The 16,712-nt window shown below is 35.6% G+C and overlaps 1 protein-coding gene and 1 long non-coding RNA gene across 3 annotated transcripts in view; one reads left to right on the top strand and one right to left on the bottom strand.

The window, feature by feature from the left end:
* Positions 1–14,558, top strand: part of LOC117177755 — a 92,108-nt gene extending 77,550 nt beyond the window's left edge. The window contains exon 4 of the long non-coding RNA XR_004467758.1: positions 14,212–14,558. This is a non-coding gene — a long non-coding RNA (uncharacterized LOC117177755). The remainder of the gene's footprint in view (positions 1–14,211) is intronic.
* Positions 1–16,712, bottom strand: part of LOC117177753 (probable DNA mismatch repair protein Msh6) — a 253,143-nt gene that overhangs the window by 55,510 nt on the left and 180,921 nt on the right. For both annotated transcript variants that reach the window (XM_033368662.1, XM_033368663.1), the window contains 6 exons: positions 14,390–14,478; positions 14,015–14,305; positions 13,718–13,933; positions 12,021–12,200; positions 11,753–11,930; positions 11,512–11,663 (listed from right to left, as the gene is read on the bottom strand). In XM_033368662.1, coding sequence (XP_033224553.1) covers positions 11,512–11,663; positions 11,753–11,930; positions 12,021–12,200; positions 13,718–13,933; positions 14,015–14,305; positions 14,390–14,478 — 1,106 coding nt within the window. The remainder of the gene's footprint in view (positions 1–11,511; positions 11,664–11,752; positions 11,931–12,020; positions 12,201–13,717; positions 13,934–14,014; positions 14,306–14,389; positions 14,479–16,712) is intronic.

Genomic DNA, 16,712 nt, shown 5'->3' with positions numbered 1-16,712 from the left:
ATCGCACTTTTCGCAGCAACGTCTGCGAAACCATGCTGAACTACTCCGTAAAAGGGGCTATGTAAGCGGAACGCCTACTCTTCCACAGCTAGAACAAGCCGGTAACAAAGAAAAAGAGGCGACACTAAGACCAACCGCGGGCAGGCATCCAATAGAAGAAGAGCGATGCTTTACGACCCGGAGAAACATCAACACCAAGGTTCCTCTCAAGCCTACAGATCTGGCTGAAATGGATGACGAGCTTCGTGGACATTTTTCCGATGAATCCGACCTCTGGGCTATCAATTATTGTGTGTATAATGCAGCAAGAGCTTTGACCGATGCGAACCGTAAAACAAAACCAACGGCTGATCATAAGACCAAAAGACGAATGCATCAACTTGCCATAAAGATATGCTGGACAAGACAGTACGCGTCCCGCATTCAATGTGTGATTGACTATACCACATCTGGCAGGAATTTTACCGCCAAGGTTCGAAAGTTCAGCCGCGAAATCCGGAGCCGTTATCACACACTTAACATGTCAAAGCTGCTGACCATCAGGCAGCATATTGTTGAGAGAATACGGATGCTATCTGACGCTAAGAGAAGTCTAGAGCGGAGGGAGAGGTGGGTCAGAGAGAATCAACAGCCGAATCAACAGCCTAAAAAGCATCCCTGCGTGTCAACAATATGCTAGAACACTTGCGGGAAAAATGCAGAAGGCGGTTGTCCTTGGGTCGCTCCGTGTTCTTAGGGTGCACGAGGCTTTTGCTGGATCGTCGCATAGATTTCTTTACAGACTGTAACCACCTATCTCACGGTTGTGAGACGTGGTTGTGGCTGAAATTTTACCGTGATTTCGCTGGAAGCGGGTGCAATTTTTCAGATTAGTACCCGCTCCCGGCGAAATCCTGCGGTTGTCCTTATGACAAATTTTTAATTATATTACATTCAGGAATAATTAGATAATTAAATAAGATATAAGTACTAGTATATAGACCTTCTGGCTATTCCATAGGAAAAAGTAGTATAGTAAAATAATTATATAAATTAATAATATTGAAATATTGAAATAATTATTGCAAAAACTAGAGGATACCCATAGCTTTTAAGTTTCATTATACTCTCATTCTTAAACAAAGCTGCTTTAAATATGTCAATTTTTATGTACTATTGTGTGAGTAGTTCAAAAACGACAAGGAATTTAGCAGAAGAACAAATATAATCACCAGATGAGGAACAGCCACAGCTGGGGAACGACAGCTATTTTTAGGTTAAAATTTGGACATTGCAATTAAGGCAATTAAAATTGAAAATTGTATCTCTTCATTCATTTTTTTGAATTTTACCCGAATTAAGTATTATAAATATGTTAGTTATAATTTATACATACCGATGCTATAACATTTCTAACAAGATCATTCACTTCTCCTTTTCAGACAATATCATCGGGAAGAAAATGATTCTCGCAAACAAACTAGCCAGCTGTTACTAAAAAATCTTCCCTTTTTATTTTCTTCTGATATATATCAACTATATTTTGAAGCATTTTGAAAAAATGAATTATTTCGCCGTTACCACGACTTGAATGGTAGCCGGATTGATAGCTTGGAGCAATGCACCTTACCATGTCTTTCTATTTCTTCACCCACTCGATTTTTATACTTTTTATAAAATATAATTTTATAAAATATTATGTATATATTATTGTTTTTAAGAAAATCTCGGATTTAGCGTCATGCTAAAGTAGGGCAATGTGCAAGAAGCGCCGCTATGCGGCGATATTTCGCTCATAGTAACTCATAGCAATAAGGTCCGAAACTTTTATAGGTGAAACACGGAGAGTCGGATAGGGCTGCCCTACCCCCACAAGAGATGACTCGAGTCACTTTTGAGGTATATTTTCTAACAAATCTTGGGGATAAACGAGATCCGTCGCTAGCAGAAGTTTAAAAATAGGATTTGTGAATTTACAGTCTTCCAAAACAAAATGGGCGTAATTGTATCAGCGATATGTGAGAGGTTCAATTCATGCGTGTCGTATTATGCTTTAATTTGGGATAGGCGGCGGAGAATTGGGCTTTTACTCTAAATCTGGTTTAGGGCTACCGCCATTAGCAAGTAAAAGCTTGGCACCTCCAAAAGCGCCGATGATAAGGACGATTAGTTTAAGAGAATATTCCGGGTACAATCGTTGCAACTCCCTTATAAGGTCTCGATACCTCTCTTTCTTTTCATTCTCCTTGGTTATGATGTTTTTGTCAGCTGATGCCGAAAATTCGATAACGAACTTGGTTCGCTTTTCGAAGTCAAGAATAACCATGTCAGGCCTCGAGTGCGCAACATAAATGATTATCGAGCATATAAAGTTCCAGTATATGCGGTACTTCACATTCTCGACAATTGACTCGATTTCCCTAGGAGCATTTAGAGGTGGGATATTAAGGTTAATGCCGTAAGAGTGACAGAGATGGTAATAAAGCACTCTTAGTGCCGCATTGTGCCTTTGAATGTAGGTCGTTCCCGCGTGAGTTGGACAACTAGATAGTATGTATGCTAAATGCTCGGGGTGTGTATAGCACGCCCTGCAGCTATCATCAGGAATGTTTTGGCTCAAAATGTGGCGACGGTATGTTAAGGTGGAAATGACACCGTCTTGGTATGCAAATATGAAACCCACCATACCAGACTTCAATCCGGGCGATTTAAGGTAAGCCAACGTTAGCTCACAAGACATTGGCTGATCCTTCACATTTCTATGGAAGATAACGTGCATCCTCCTATCGAGGAACTGTTCACAAAAGTTTTTCTCTTGTGCTTTCTTAATCCGGACTTTCAGGAATGAGTACTCGAGATAGATAAGATTTGATGCATTTTGCTCACCCCTAATACTGAAGTCAAGTCCGAGTGTTTCAGCAGCCTCCTCCGCTGCTTTGTACAGAAACTACCGGGACGGCAAGCATGTTCGTTGCAGATACCTTGTACCTCGCCGACAGTTCGGAAGACCAAATCTGTCGGACGAGACGTTTGTGCCTACTTCGGAGAGAACCCTTTATATATATCACATTCTGAATGCGGCTCTGTGGCACGCCCAGGTATGTATAAGTCTCTCCAGCGCAAAGGTGTCGTATAGCGCTTCTATCAACGAGCTCAGGATCTTCAGGGATGCCATTAAATTTTCCTCGCTTCAAATAAGCCTGGGCGCATTTGTTTAACCCAAATTCTATTCCAATTTCCTTAGTATATCGTTCGATAATCCCTAGAGCTAGATGTAGTTGCTCTTTGTTTTTAGCATAGATCTTAAAATCGTCCATGTAAAATACATGAGTGACCTTATACTTTCGATCTGCAGGTTTGCCGCACAAGTACCCGTCGGAATGGCGCAGTGCTAGAGATAGTGGCAATAATGTAAGACAAAAGAGGAGTGGGCTCATGGTGTCGCCCTGAAAGACACCTCTCTGAAAGGTGACCTTGTTAGTTGTCACACGATTTTTTCCAGATGAGATAGTAAATCTGGTTTTCCAAAGTGGCATCAATCTCTCTATGCACCTCACTATTTTCTGATGAACCTTCAAGATTTTCAAAAGACAGATGATAAGTCTATGGGAGGTCGAATCGAAAGCTTTCCGATAATCAATCCAGGCCATCGGTAAGTCACGCTGGTTGAATGCTACATATTTGCAGACACATCTATCGATGAGCAGATTCTCCCGACATCCGGCTACGTCTTTCTTTGAGCCCCGTTGTCTATGCGTTTCTTGCCACACAGGTTCAATTTCCCGAACAATCTCATAATTTAGGATAGCTGTGAATATCTTACAAAGTGTGTTCAGACAAGTTATTGGCCTGTAGTTCTTCGGGTCAGCTAAGTTGCCTATTTTCGGCAAAAGTATTGTGCGCCCTTCAATCAACTACTCCGGAATTGGCTCTTCCGACTTTAGATATGAGGTGACAATACGGGCCAAATGCTGATGAGTAGAAGGTAACTTCTTTCAACAGAAGGTCTTGATACAATCTGGTCCTGCTGCGGAATAGTTATTCATCCCTCTTAATACTTTTTTTACCTCCACGGTAGTGATGGGTGGGCATTCTTCATCAGGTGTTATGGGGGCATTACCCAGCTCCTTGAAGCTATTAATGTTATCTGAGTCTTCTTCCAGTCTATGCATTCGTCTTTTGGCCCTATGATCAACCGTTGGTTTTGTTTTACGGTTCGCATAGGCCAAAGCTCTCGCTGTATTATACACACAATAATTGATAGCCCAGAGGTCGGCTTCTCCGGAAAAATGTCCACGAAGCTCGTTATCCATTTCAGCCAGATCTTTAAGCTTGAGAGAAACCTTGGTGTTGATGTTTCTCCGGGTCGTAAAGCATCGCTCTTCCTCTATTGGATGCCTGCCCACGGTTGGTCTTAGTGTCGCCTCTCTTTCTCTCTTGCCGGCTTGTTCTAGCTGTGGTAGAGTAGGCGTTCCGCTTGCATAGCCCCTTTTTCGGAGTAGTTCAGCATAGTTTCGCAGACGTTGCTGCGAAAAGTGCGATAGCTCCGGATGTTTTTCGCACCACAGAGCATGCAGCCGTGCCATATTGGTCGGCATTGTTGGCCGACCCATTGCCGGGAGCCCTGCGCGTTCTTTTGCTTTGAACCGCACTTACTACAACTATGTTTGGTGTTGCCATTGTTGTTCCCACAAGAAGCCAGGGAAAGGGGTTCGCCCATTCCTTGTAGAGCCCCGCATGCAAGGATAAGGCTGCGTACTCTGAGAAGTCGCCCGGTATCCCAGAGTCACCGTTCTAGACACTTCACCTAGGTGCCATTCAGCTTTCGGCATGGTTTTCACACCTCTGCAACCAGACAAATGCGACTTTCTTCGCATCGAAATTGCATAACTAGGATACATTATCAGAAGCGATGTAGTAAAATGTAATCCGGGAAAAATTACTATTGTAGGGAATTGCCCTAGACCCAAAAATGTTAGGGCAACCAGACAAACGTTAGGCTATCAAGATATTATCGGCGATTTATTCAAAACTATGCAAAGTTAGCAACACCTTTAGCAGACGTGCTAAAGAAAAATGCTAAATTCTTATGGGGATCCGAACAAAGGCGACTGTTAACAAACTAAACACATATCTCTGCCGAGAACATATCTTAGAATATCCCGATTTTAACAAAATCTTCAAATTAACTACAGACTAACTACAGTCTTATCAAAGAAATGGACTTCATGGATACGCCTGAGACTTAACGACTACCCATATGGTATATCTTCAAATACAAAAACAGAAATTGATTTCTTCACCGATTCTAATGACATCACCTCTATGCAATTTAACTACATTAAGGCCCCAAAACGAAGCGATTGAAATCAATCGGCACTTCCTAGAAAACCCAACAAGGACGATGAAACAAATGGTGTTCAATCTATATTAGCGGACATGAAAACTTACAAGGCCTTGCCGCTTAAACAAACCTCGAATAAGGACAGAATTAAGAAACGTAAGAATCCCGAAACAGTATGTCGGAAGAAGCATAGTCTTCTCCATAGTATTGACTCTAACTTACCAATGCCTAAAAAAGATCGACCACTTCAAAGTGCACCCCCAACTCTACACAACTCTTGATTCCTAAGTTTATACGATAAGACTACGGACATATATGTAGACTAAGCGTGTATTTACAACAAACGCGGAGAACCAGAAGGCGATATAGGCGTGTGATTTGGTCACGATCAACCATGGAATATCTCTAAACTCGCTACTGGGAGGCAAACGAGTAACGCTGCCGAAATCCAATTATCGACAGTATACTAAATTTATCCCAAGCTGGGAAACCAACGGATGGAAGGGTCACGAAATGATAAAGGGCAATGAGATGGCTGATTATCTGGCACAAGCGGGAATCAACAGCAGCAATGTTGCCCTAGACAATCATGCACCAGAATCCAGTACTTTTCAGAAAGAACAGTGTCACTATACCTAACGGCCAAACAGGCCCTATAGTTTGTCAGTCCTCCGTTCGAGAGCAGCGAAGACAGTGATCACAGCGATGCCGGCCAGAGTAATAAAGACACAGTAACAAAACCATTTAAACCTATAATGTGTCGGGCAGAAGATCAACTATCCATTTCCAAATTCCGACAATCGTTTTTTTCGGAAGAAGAGTTACTAATTTCCTTAAAAAACATGGATCCATTCACCGCCATTGACAATACCCGGCACGCTAGAGTAAACGCATTTCTAGAATTTCAACTATCCGCTTCTAAATTCAAACAATTGTTAGAAAATCATCAGTCTGATTTTCGGGACAAATAAGGACTTGACGAAGTCCACCAAGATAAAACACTTCAAATAGAACGTACTGCGGTATCGGAAGAAGATGACCAAGAGTTAGTAATTTTTTAACAAACCATTAATCCATGCACGGATGTTAACGATCCCCTTCCCGCTAGGGTAAACGCATTTCTAGAATCCTTTCGTAAACGCCTCGATACAAGGGCCAAAACTAAACCTACGAACACTGCGTTGAACACAGAAAATTTAACTGAAACGAAAAATTCCCGGGTGGACAGAAGGAGAACAGTTCGTTTAAAGGACTCACACGAGGTAATAAAATCTCCCATTATAGGAACTCAATCGTTAAGAAGATCATTATTCCAGACCCCAGTGTCTTTGCCATACCTACTGCTAGTTCAACGCTAACAGTCAACAGACGCGAAAGTATATCTGCCAGACGGAAGCACATAATACTTTCACGGCAGCTCATTCAATTAGCATCTATTTCAAGAGAGTAAAACATTATCCTCCCACCGCGAAATACCCTAAATATACATCTGCCGTATATAGATAACTCCTCTTCCTTTTCAGATAGAGAGGACCCTAAACCAGACGTATAGCAAAAAGCTAATTTACCGCCGCTTAACCCAAATAAAGGCATGATACAACACAAATGAACTGAACCTCTTACATATCGCAGATACAATTACGCCAATTTTATTCAGAAGATTGCGAATCCACCAATTTTTAAACACCGTATCTCTCAAACAACTTATTAAATTAAAATGATTTTTGCAAGTGTCGCGTTTAGTTTATTGGATTTTTTTAATGCAATTCAAAATCAAAAAAAATTTCGAGAAAGGGTAAAACAAATTTTTATCAGTTTTTTGGCTTGAAAACGAATTCTTTTAAACCTAAATATTCAGATTCTTAATAATTTTCGACATCGGCTACAACAAATTTACGGATACTCCGTAATTTTTGGAGGAGCCATTTTCATCTGAGCCCCTGCGCGGCCTCACTATCCACGCTTAACAACAGGTACAGTAGGGCGAAATGAAAAAGCAAAGTTTAAAATGAGTTTTAGAACGCAATTCTTAAATCATTTTAGAATTTTCGTTTCGAATTATAAAGAAAGAAAATTTTAATTGATATGTGGAAGCGATTTTTAAATCGAGATTGTTTAAAATTGTATGTTAACGCAAATAGCGAAAGGTTATGTTTCATTATGATACCATTGGTTAATTTTAGAAACAAGTTATAAATTATTGAAGCATATTATATAGAAAAATATAAACCGTGAACATATAGAAGCAGATAAAAATAGTTTATTTTTTTTCCAATAACATTTATAACGTATATTTATGTATATAATTTGTTTTTCCAACTTCACCAATAATATCGAATGACATATTTTCATGATCAACTACATCTTGTCTATAAAAGCAAGTAATTTTATAAACAAATTATTACTTTAAAAACGAACGAAGCAACATTTGTTCGCTATTTGTACAAGCTACTTTAAAATCTGTTTTTTATTTGCTCCCATTGTGTCTGTCGTTGCTCATTGGCAGTGAGGACTCGCGACTTCCCTGAAAAATTAACATATTTTAAGATTAGTCGAGGTTTGGAACTGTTTTAAAACTACAGAAAAAGAGCACAAACATCTTGTATCTAATAATTTAGGACATATAGTCTTAATCAGCGAAATTTAAATAAACATTTGGTTGATATTGAAAATTTTTCTATGAAACTCACTTTTGGTACAGTTTTAGGTGAAATCATGCACCTAATAAAGTAAAGAAGATTAAATTTTCTGAAAAAACTAAAAAAAAACAAAAAAACAATGTTTCAGCTGTCTGTTTCAGTTTTACTGTGTTTCATGAACTGTTTTAAATAATAGCGATGACGCACAGTGTTAGCTGCCATTTCATTTTCACAGTGAGCCTGTTTTTCTTTGCAAAACTCCAGTCGGCAGACATACGTCATCTACATAATCATATCTTAAAGCACTCAGAGCCGATTTTTCAATAAAATGTTTACATTATAAATTATATATTCTAGATTAAACGCGGCGAAAATACATAAACATCTACCATTACACATTACTGATAGTGTTCGTCCGTTATTTATTCTTAAACAAAATATAAAAATTTTATGGAAAACCCGGCTCTGCTGTCTCTGAGATATGATCATGTAGATGAGGCATGCAAACACTAAAACAAAAATATTCAACCTTGCGGCCTCAATCTTTAGAACTGATTACACATTTGGATATCCGTAACGATAACTGCCCTTTCATTGTTATGAAATAAAGGCCTGTTACAAAAAATGGCACAATTAATTCATGGATTAATTAAATTTTTATTAGCAAAATAAATTTTTTCATATAATTACAAGAAAGTGAAGAAAAAATATTTTGGTAATAAATACTTTTTGTGCACTTGCACTGCAGTTTTCTATCAACCTCACGATAAAGATGGTATTTTTTTGGAATTTTTTGCACCATTGGTCGACCGAGTCATTGACTACAGAAAAAATAAGTTTGCACGATTTATAGGGAAGTAATTTGTTAAAAAAAAGGAAATTTTTTTAAATTGTTAAATATCACGAAAAAATATTACTCTCAGAATCCGTTAATTGTGTCATTCATCCCAGAAAAACACTTTTTTAAATTTACAGGAGAAGCAATTGCTTAAACAAATATAAATCTTTTCAATGATTAGACCTTTACAGATGTTTGGAATTCTACAACACTTCTACAATACAAGCGTAAGGTAAAATTGCAAACAAGGTATTGGAATAGCGTTTCGGAAATAAGCTTCCAATACATTTATTGGCAGTTTTCAACATAAATTCTTTATAGTGTAGGAAAGACCATTGAAAAAGATTTGAATAACAACATTCGTTAATTGTAACATTAACTTCCGAAAACAATTCAAGATATGATTATGTAGATGACGTATGCAACAAGTTAGACAAAAATAGTCAACCGTGTCATAAACTTCAGACAATAATTTTTACGATTTACGGGGGAAATTTTAAACAAATAAAGAGTTTTTTTAAAGTACTAAATATCCTGAACAAAAATAACTTTTCACCATTCCTACAACTAACAGGGGACTAACAGCCAGACTTACGTAAATTTTTGTTTGAGATTTATATTGTGTGTGTCATTCATTCCAGAAAATAACTTTTAACCATTCTTACGACTACCAAGGGAAACAATTGTCTAAATAAATAATAATTGTTGAATAAGTCAGAGTTATTACAAAAATACTTGGAAACAGTGCTTATGGATTAGAAAGTAGTTGTGTGGAAAAAATTCATAAAAATAACGTTTTTAACGTGAATTTTATAGAAAACTGCATAGCAGTCTTTTTATTTTACAGAAGTTATTTAATAATGAAAACTTTCCATTATTACTGCAAATATTAACACATATTTATTAATCTTTTCTTCAATCTTTTGTAAGTATATAAATAAATTAATTCTGTTAATTAAAATAAAATTATCAATGATTTCATTATCTCCGTTTCTCTAACCGGTCATAATTTCATAACAATGCCCGGGTTTATTCGTTCCGTATAATTCGACTCGCTCCGGGGTGTCTGCCGACTGGAGTTTGAATATAATTATTATTATTAAACAAAATGTAAACATTTTATCGACAAACAGGCTCTGCTTGCTCCAAGATATGATTATTTAAATGACGTATGTCAAAAATTAGGACAAAAATATTCAACCGTACGGCCTCAAAATTCAGAACCGATTACACATTCTGATAAATGGCCTTAATTGTAAAGCAACGATCTTCTAACGTGCATCTTAAGTTTGGCATTGCGTGTTCTTCCGCTGTGAGGATAATTATTCGAATTTTTCGCAGTTGTCGTCAAAAGTAGATATCAATTGTTTTGATGGAACTATTGATGCTGATCTCAAGATTGCTAATATTATGGCTGGAATCATGTCACATAGTTGTCTATATCCGTGTACCTAGTGCTGTGGAAAGGGAAATGAGCTAAGCGAATGTGGCACTCTAATAACGAATCGTAACATCCGAGAAAACTATGATAAAAATGGAAAAAAGTGGGGGTGAATTTTCCCAAGTTAAAAAAATAAAGAAAATATATTCATCTACCGATATTTACGAGTGATAAAGATACCACGCTGTTGGGCATTATTATACCTCCTGAGCTACATTTAATGTTTGATATAGAGGATACTTTATTCATCCAAATTTTAGCTACGTTTAAAGAAGGCACGACTGTAAGAATTCATTTTTTCATACATTTTATGCTTAAACTCTTTTTTTGTTGTTGATTTTCAATACGCTTGAGGGGGTATAAGATATTAATCGATTGAAAATAAATTGTACAATATATTCAGCTCATAAAGAACTAACAATTGTTGGCTATTAGAAATCGATTGCTAGATTTTTTTTTCGGCCGAACCTAGTATACAATCAGATTAATAAGAATTTTTTTCAAGAAGAGGTACCTTTGTTCAGTTATAGAATAAACTTTGACAAAACGCTCCTAAAACGACTAATTTTTGAAAAACTGATATTTTAACCTTTTTCCGTAACTTTAGAACAGCCACGATTGATCTTGAAGCCCTTTGCCATCTTCTGGAGTAAAAATTTAAATATATTAAGTAATAACAAAATCGGACAAGCACCTTTTCAGAGAAAGTTAGTTCAAACTAAGTGCGAAAATCCTAAAAATTATACGATGCACCTGCAAAAAACCATAAAATTCAATTAGCCGTTTGGGAGATATGGCATATAAAAAAATTTGGGATTCAAAAAACCCTTAGGGGACACTGTCAGAGCTTCCATTCCATACATATATTCCTTACAATAAAATTCACTCACCCAAAAAAAAAGTTTGAACAGGTTTTATCAATATCACTAGACTCCGCTATAACTTTTGATATTCAGGAAATGGAAAGACCCTGATGTTAACATTGTTGTTTCTCATAATCACAATAATTCAATAGTTAATTGTTCCAAGAAAGATGGTATTAAACTTAACGGTTACTTGACACAGTGAAAGAATCTGCCATTTTATTCTGACCTAGAATTTGGAAATCGCGTTATAATCGTTGACACCTGCTTTTAATTTTAGATAAATTTCAGGGATTTAAAATGGACACAGGGAAGCCATTTAAAATTTGGCTAAAATATTTCTGAAAGGCCAAAGGTTAAGAATTATCGTCACAGACTTTAAAATTGATAGAAAGAAAAATTCTGACCATGTGTGCCAGTGTGACATTCTCGTTCGTCTTGTAATCTTCGACCAGAGAATGATAGTGAGTAGAGAAAAAAGTGCGGCATTTCATTTTTGTCAGAGCATCGACAACCGCAGCTGCTATTGCCGTTCCATCATAAGTTGAAGTTCCTCTTCCTACAATAATACACGAAAAGAATGTTAAATATAAAAAAGCCTTTTATTTTTTAGTGTGCATAATATTTGAGTTAATTCGTAAAACTCACCCAATTCGTCAAGCAGAATTAAAGAATACGGCGAGGCATGCTGCAGAATTGCAGAAGTTTCGCTCAGTTCAACCAAGAAAGTACTCTGACCCGCCATAATGTCATCGTTGGCACCCAATCTGGTGAAAATGCGATCGACTATAGTTAATGAGCAGGAGCTTGCTGGAACCCGACATCCCTAAAGAGTTCAGATCATCAAAATGTAAAAAAATGAATAAATAATTAAATTGCTTAATTTTTTATTTATATATTTTAATTATAATCATACAATTTGGGCCATGACGGCTAGCAATCCAATTTGTCGCATTAAGGTAGACTTTCCGCCCATGTTTGGTCCAGTGAGAATCACCAATTGCTTGACTTCATTGGTCGCCAAAAATGTGTCATTAGGGATGAAATTGTTTGACATAATGCAAGGATGTTTTCCTTCTCTAACCTCGAGCACAGTCTGCATTATCACATAAAAAATCCATTAAATTAAATTAAAAAATTTTTCACAAGAAAGAATTTAAATATTAATAACAATATGATATAAAAGGTGGTGTATAAAATCTTGAACATAAATCTCCCATATTTCCAGATTTATTTCCAGCTTTTAAATAATGTTTCTTGTCATTCAAATCTAAATGCTACATTTTAAATCAATATTTCCTGATACACCTTCAGTATTAGTGTTTTCAATATGTACTAATCAAAACCGAATGGAGGAAACATCTTTGGAGATGTTCATAAACAATAAATGTTCAAACAGAGAAAACGGCAGCCCTTAGACTTCAAAGTAATTTCGCATTATTTTGTCTTTTTTCGAATTAGCTTTATACTTATTACACCCATCTAATTTCACATTATTTTTATTTTAATAGCTTCGTACAATGCATAATTGTAAATAAAAGCGAAATGACTAAAGTAAACGTAATTTACAGAATTCGTGTGCCTTATGTTAACGAAAATAAATTTCAGGACGAAATTTTGTGTGTTAGTTAATCATAGTAACAAAGATAAAGAATAGATATTGTTTTTCACATGTATAAGTAACATTAGTTTGAATATTTGTAATTTCTTTAAGTAAACCCAATTTTTTAAAATAATATTTGTTCCTTGGTTATTAAACTGTAATACTTTTAACTCAAGAATGATATATTCTATGTAAGATAGTTGTTATGAATATTTTTGTTAAGACTCATTTCCCTGCTGTGCAGATAGCAGCGTCCTTCCTACAGTGGATTTTCAGTGAAAAGCTATGGAGATCATTTAAACTTATAGGTTGATACGCATGTCTAATGGCGGAATCAGCTGAACACCATGTAAATTTCTATATAGATATTTTCTTGTTGCCTTTGACGCGGAAAGTTTGGTGACCATTTTAACCTCACAAACCAGTCCATTGCAAGATGTGACGCGAAATATGAGCGAAATGACGTGTTACTGTACTTTTACTGACATTATCTGACATGAAAATGGCGTCACTTTCTTTTGTTCTTATAGTAGCATAGGTATAAAATTAATGTTAGAGGTACGTATAAATGCATCTTTCTAATCAACTTCGCGATGTAGAATCGATGGTCCACTGTAGGGCGAACCTGTCAATAATGAAAAAAATTTGTACCACTCAAAATAAAACCAAAAACTTTTTATTGGCTTTTGACTTCTTTTTACTCAAATCTTACGACATAGCCAAATGTGCCAGCTTTATTTGTGTCATATGGGTAATTAGGGTAACTAGTTAATGTCATACTTTGTGTTTATTGCAATTCAAAAACTTTTGCTTTCCAATATAGGGAGGTTTTCCCTACTAAATTTAAAACCAAAAATAATTTACGGAATTAATTACTTTTCTGTATGGCGGAAATAATTTTATTAAAAAGTATCAATCATAACACGTTCAAGTCATTTCCGAGATTGTGATGGTTCACTGGCTACCCAGCCCCATAAAATAAATTCAAAGTTATTTAACAAAATGCACACCTTTCCATCCGAAACATCAAAAATTTCTGGAATACATGTGGTGTCACTATTTGAATATTCAGCAAGCGAAATAAGAACGTCAAGAGTTGCCAACTTGTGAACCGCTAAATTCCACGTGTCATACTTTTCGCTGAACTTTGCAAAAAGTCTCCTATTCAGGTCTTTCAGCACTTTATCTCTGTGTTCTTCTACTTCACATTGTCTCGATAGCAGTTCCTATAATAAGATTCACATTGGCTAAGTGGGAAATAGATTCCAAACCAATGTAGATATTAACATATTTACTGAAATACAAACCTTCGCTTCAGCAGTATAATATCTTTTGAATCCTTTACGTTGAGATTGCAGTTCGTAACTAGAGTTGACTTTCCTCACTTGAGAATCTGGTACTTCCAGTTGGTAGCGCTTACGTTCATGTCCGAAAAAAGATACTTTTACACCAAAGAATTTTCTCTGCTGTTCCAAGTAATTATTTCCGGCTTTTTTTATTTCAGCAAGCTCTTCCAAGACTGCATCGTATTCTTCATCTACGCCTTTCTTAGGAAGTATAGAACCTGCTTTTTTAGCTTCCTCTGGATCGAAGGCTGACTGGAAATTGTAAACGTACAAATAGTTAAGTGTGACAAAAAAGTAAATGTAAGTGAAATAATTCATCAAGCACTTATTACGAACCTTGAAATAGTCTAGTGCGTTTCTCAAATCTGGAAAATCGCCTGCAGGTTCAAGAAGTGTGCAACGCTTAATAAGATGGCTGTTGAATTCTAGAAAGACAAGATTCAACCTTTTATGAAAAATATGATGTAACTAGTTACAATAAAAAAATTCTTATCTAAATATGAAAGAGATGCCGCAAAAATGCTAGGGAAAATTTTCTTGTCATTTTTTAGTTTGTAAACATTGTTTTCGGTAATTGAAATTTCAAGATTCAAGATCGTACAACTAAACATTTATTTATTTAAAGGATAAAAACTAAACAGCAAATAAATTCAGTCTAATTTTAGTTCTAAGGGTTTAAAATTATACATGATTCGAAAATAAAACAATCAAATAGTAAAATATCAAATCATCAGCTTTCAATATTATACTGATTTGAAAAAATGCCTACAACATATGATAAAAGAGACGGGTTTTTGAGCACGTGAGCGAGCCGGACACTGCTGCTTTTCAATTTGGGAAAAAAACTATAGAAGGCTAGAAGGCAGTAAGTTTGAAACTTTATTGCATGTCACGACTTTTTTCCCATGTTCTTTTTCACGTATTCTGAGCATTCTGGATATTATTTATTTCCCGCATTGTTTCATTGTCTTCAATTTCACGTGCTTGCGGCGTTCTCGATCAACGACTTGTGCTGCATACATCGCCCTCGACAAAAAGGCCTGTTTTCCTTCCTAGACACACAATATTCAACTATAGTTTTTCATTCTGCCTGGTACAAAGGACTCCACATCAAATGTACAGTAAATATCTTTTTGTGAAAAAGTCTAAATCTAATTTTTTTTTCTATTTTCGAACCTGCAAAGCCATAATCCGAAAGAAAAAAATGGACATTTTTTTAACCAAAAATGGTCAAAGTTTCAATTTTTACATGTATTTTATTAGAAAAATGCTTATTTTAGTGTAAAGGTTTTTTCCCTCCCAAACTCTTTGTTAAATTTTGCTAAAAGTTTCACATTTTGACTATCAGTCTTAGCGAAACAAAAGTTTCATATCTAAGATATAGAAAGATTAACGGTTTTTTGGGTATACCGTATGTTATGGGGGTGTTTTCCAACTTTAAACATCCAAGTATGGAAATCATCATTTCTCAGTAACTAAAGTCACTAAAGATTTTTTATTTAACTGCTAGGGTCTGAAATCACTTTCAAATAATTAGAGGAAGCGTGCATAGCACGGATATTATGTCTTTGCATTTACTTCAAGGGTTATTTTGTTATCCCTTGAACATTCAATCCGGAATATCAACATTTCTTAATGATGAAAATCACAAAAAGTTTTTCGATTAATCTATGAGGATAGGAATTATATTAATATAAATAGGGGAGGTGTAGATGACAAGGATGTCTTTGAATTTTTCTAAAGGGTTGCCTAAATATCCCTTATTTAGAGAAGGAGAGAAATGAACTTTTCGTAAGGAATAAATCACCAAACATCAGGCCTACAATATCACTTTAAAACATACATATAAGAAGTGTCCTTTAGGTGGACTTAAATTATAATTTATTTACAGGGTAGTTTAATCATCCCTTAATTATTGGAACAAGGAAATTGATATTTTAAACGAATTAAAGTACCAGAGATTTTTTATTAAAATACATTGATTAACAAAATCACTTTAAAACATATACAGGTAGCATTATTAAAGCAGAATTTGCATTAGAATTGATTTTAGGGTCGTCTAATCATCCCCTAAGTATTGAAATAAGGAAATCGATATTTTAAACGAATTTAAGCACCAGAGATTTTCTAAAATAATGCATTGATTAACAAAATAACTTTATATAATATAATATACAGGTAGCTTTTTGTTAGCAGAATTTGCATTAGAATTTATTTCCAGGGTTGTCTAATTATCCATAAATTATTGAATCAAGGAAATCGATATTTTATACGGACTAAAGCATCAGATATTTTTTTATTAATACATTGATAAACAAAATCACTGTAAAACATATATGGGAAGCTTCTTTTAACAGGATTTGCATTCGAATTTATTGTTAGGGTTGTTAAATCACCTTTTAATTATAGAAACAAGGAAAACGATATTTTATTGGGATTAAAACACCAGATATTTTTTTATCAATACATTGAACTGAAAATTTAAATATTGTTTAATCGATAAAACATGAAAGTAAGTAAGTAATCAGCAAATAAATAATTATGTGCAGAACGATATATATATATAAAAATTTGTCATAAGGACAACCGCAGGATTTCGCCGGGAGCGGGTGCTAATCTGAAAAATTGCACCCGCTTCCAGCGAAATCGCAGTAAAATT

This window comes from Belonocnema kinseyi, chromosome 8, assembly GCF_010883055.1.
Source record: "Belonocnema kinseyi isolate 2016_QV_RU_SX_M_011 chromosome 8, B_treatae_v1, whole genome shotgun sequence".
Classification (NCBI taxonomy): Eukaryota; Metazoa; Arthropoda; class Insecta; order Hymenoptera; family Cynipidae; genus Belonocnema; species Belonocnema kinseyi.
The sequence above is the reverse complement of the archived record's forward strand: the minus strand, read 5'-3'. Positions and strand labels throughout refer to the sequence as shown.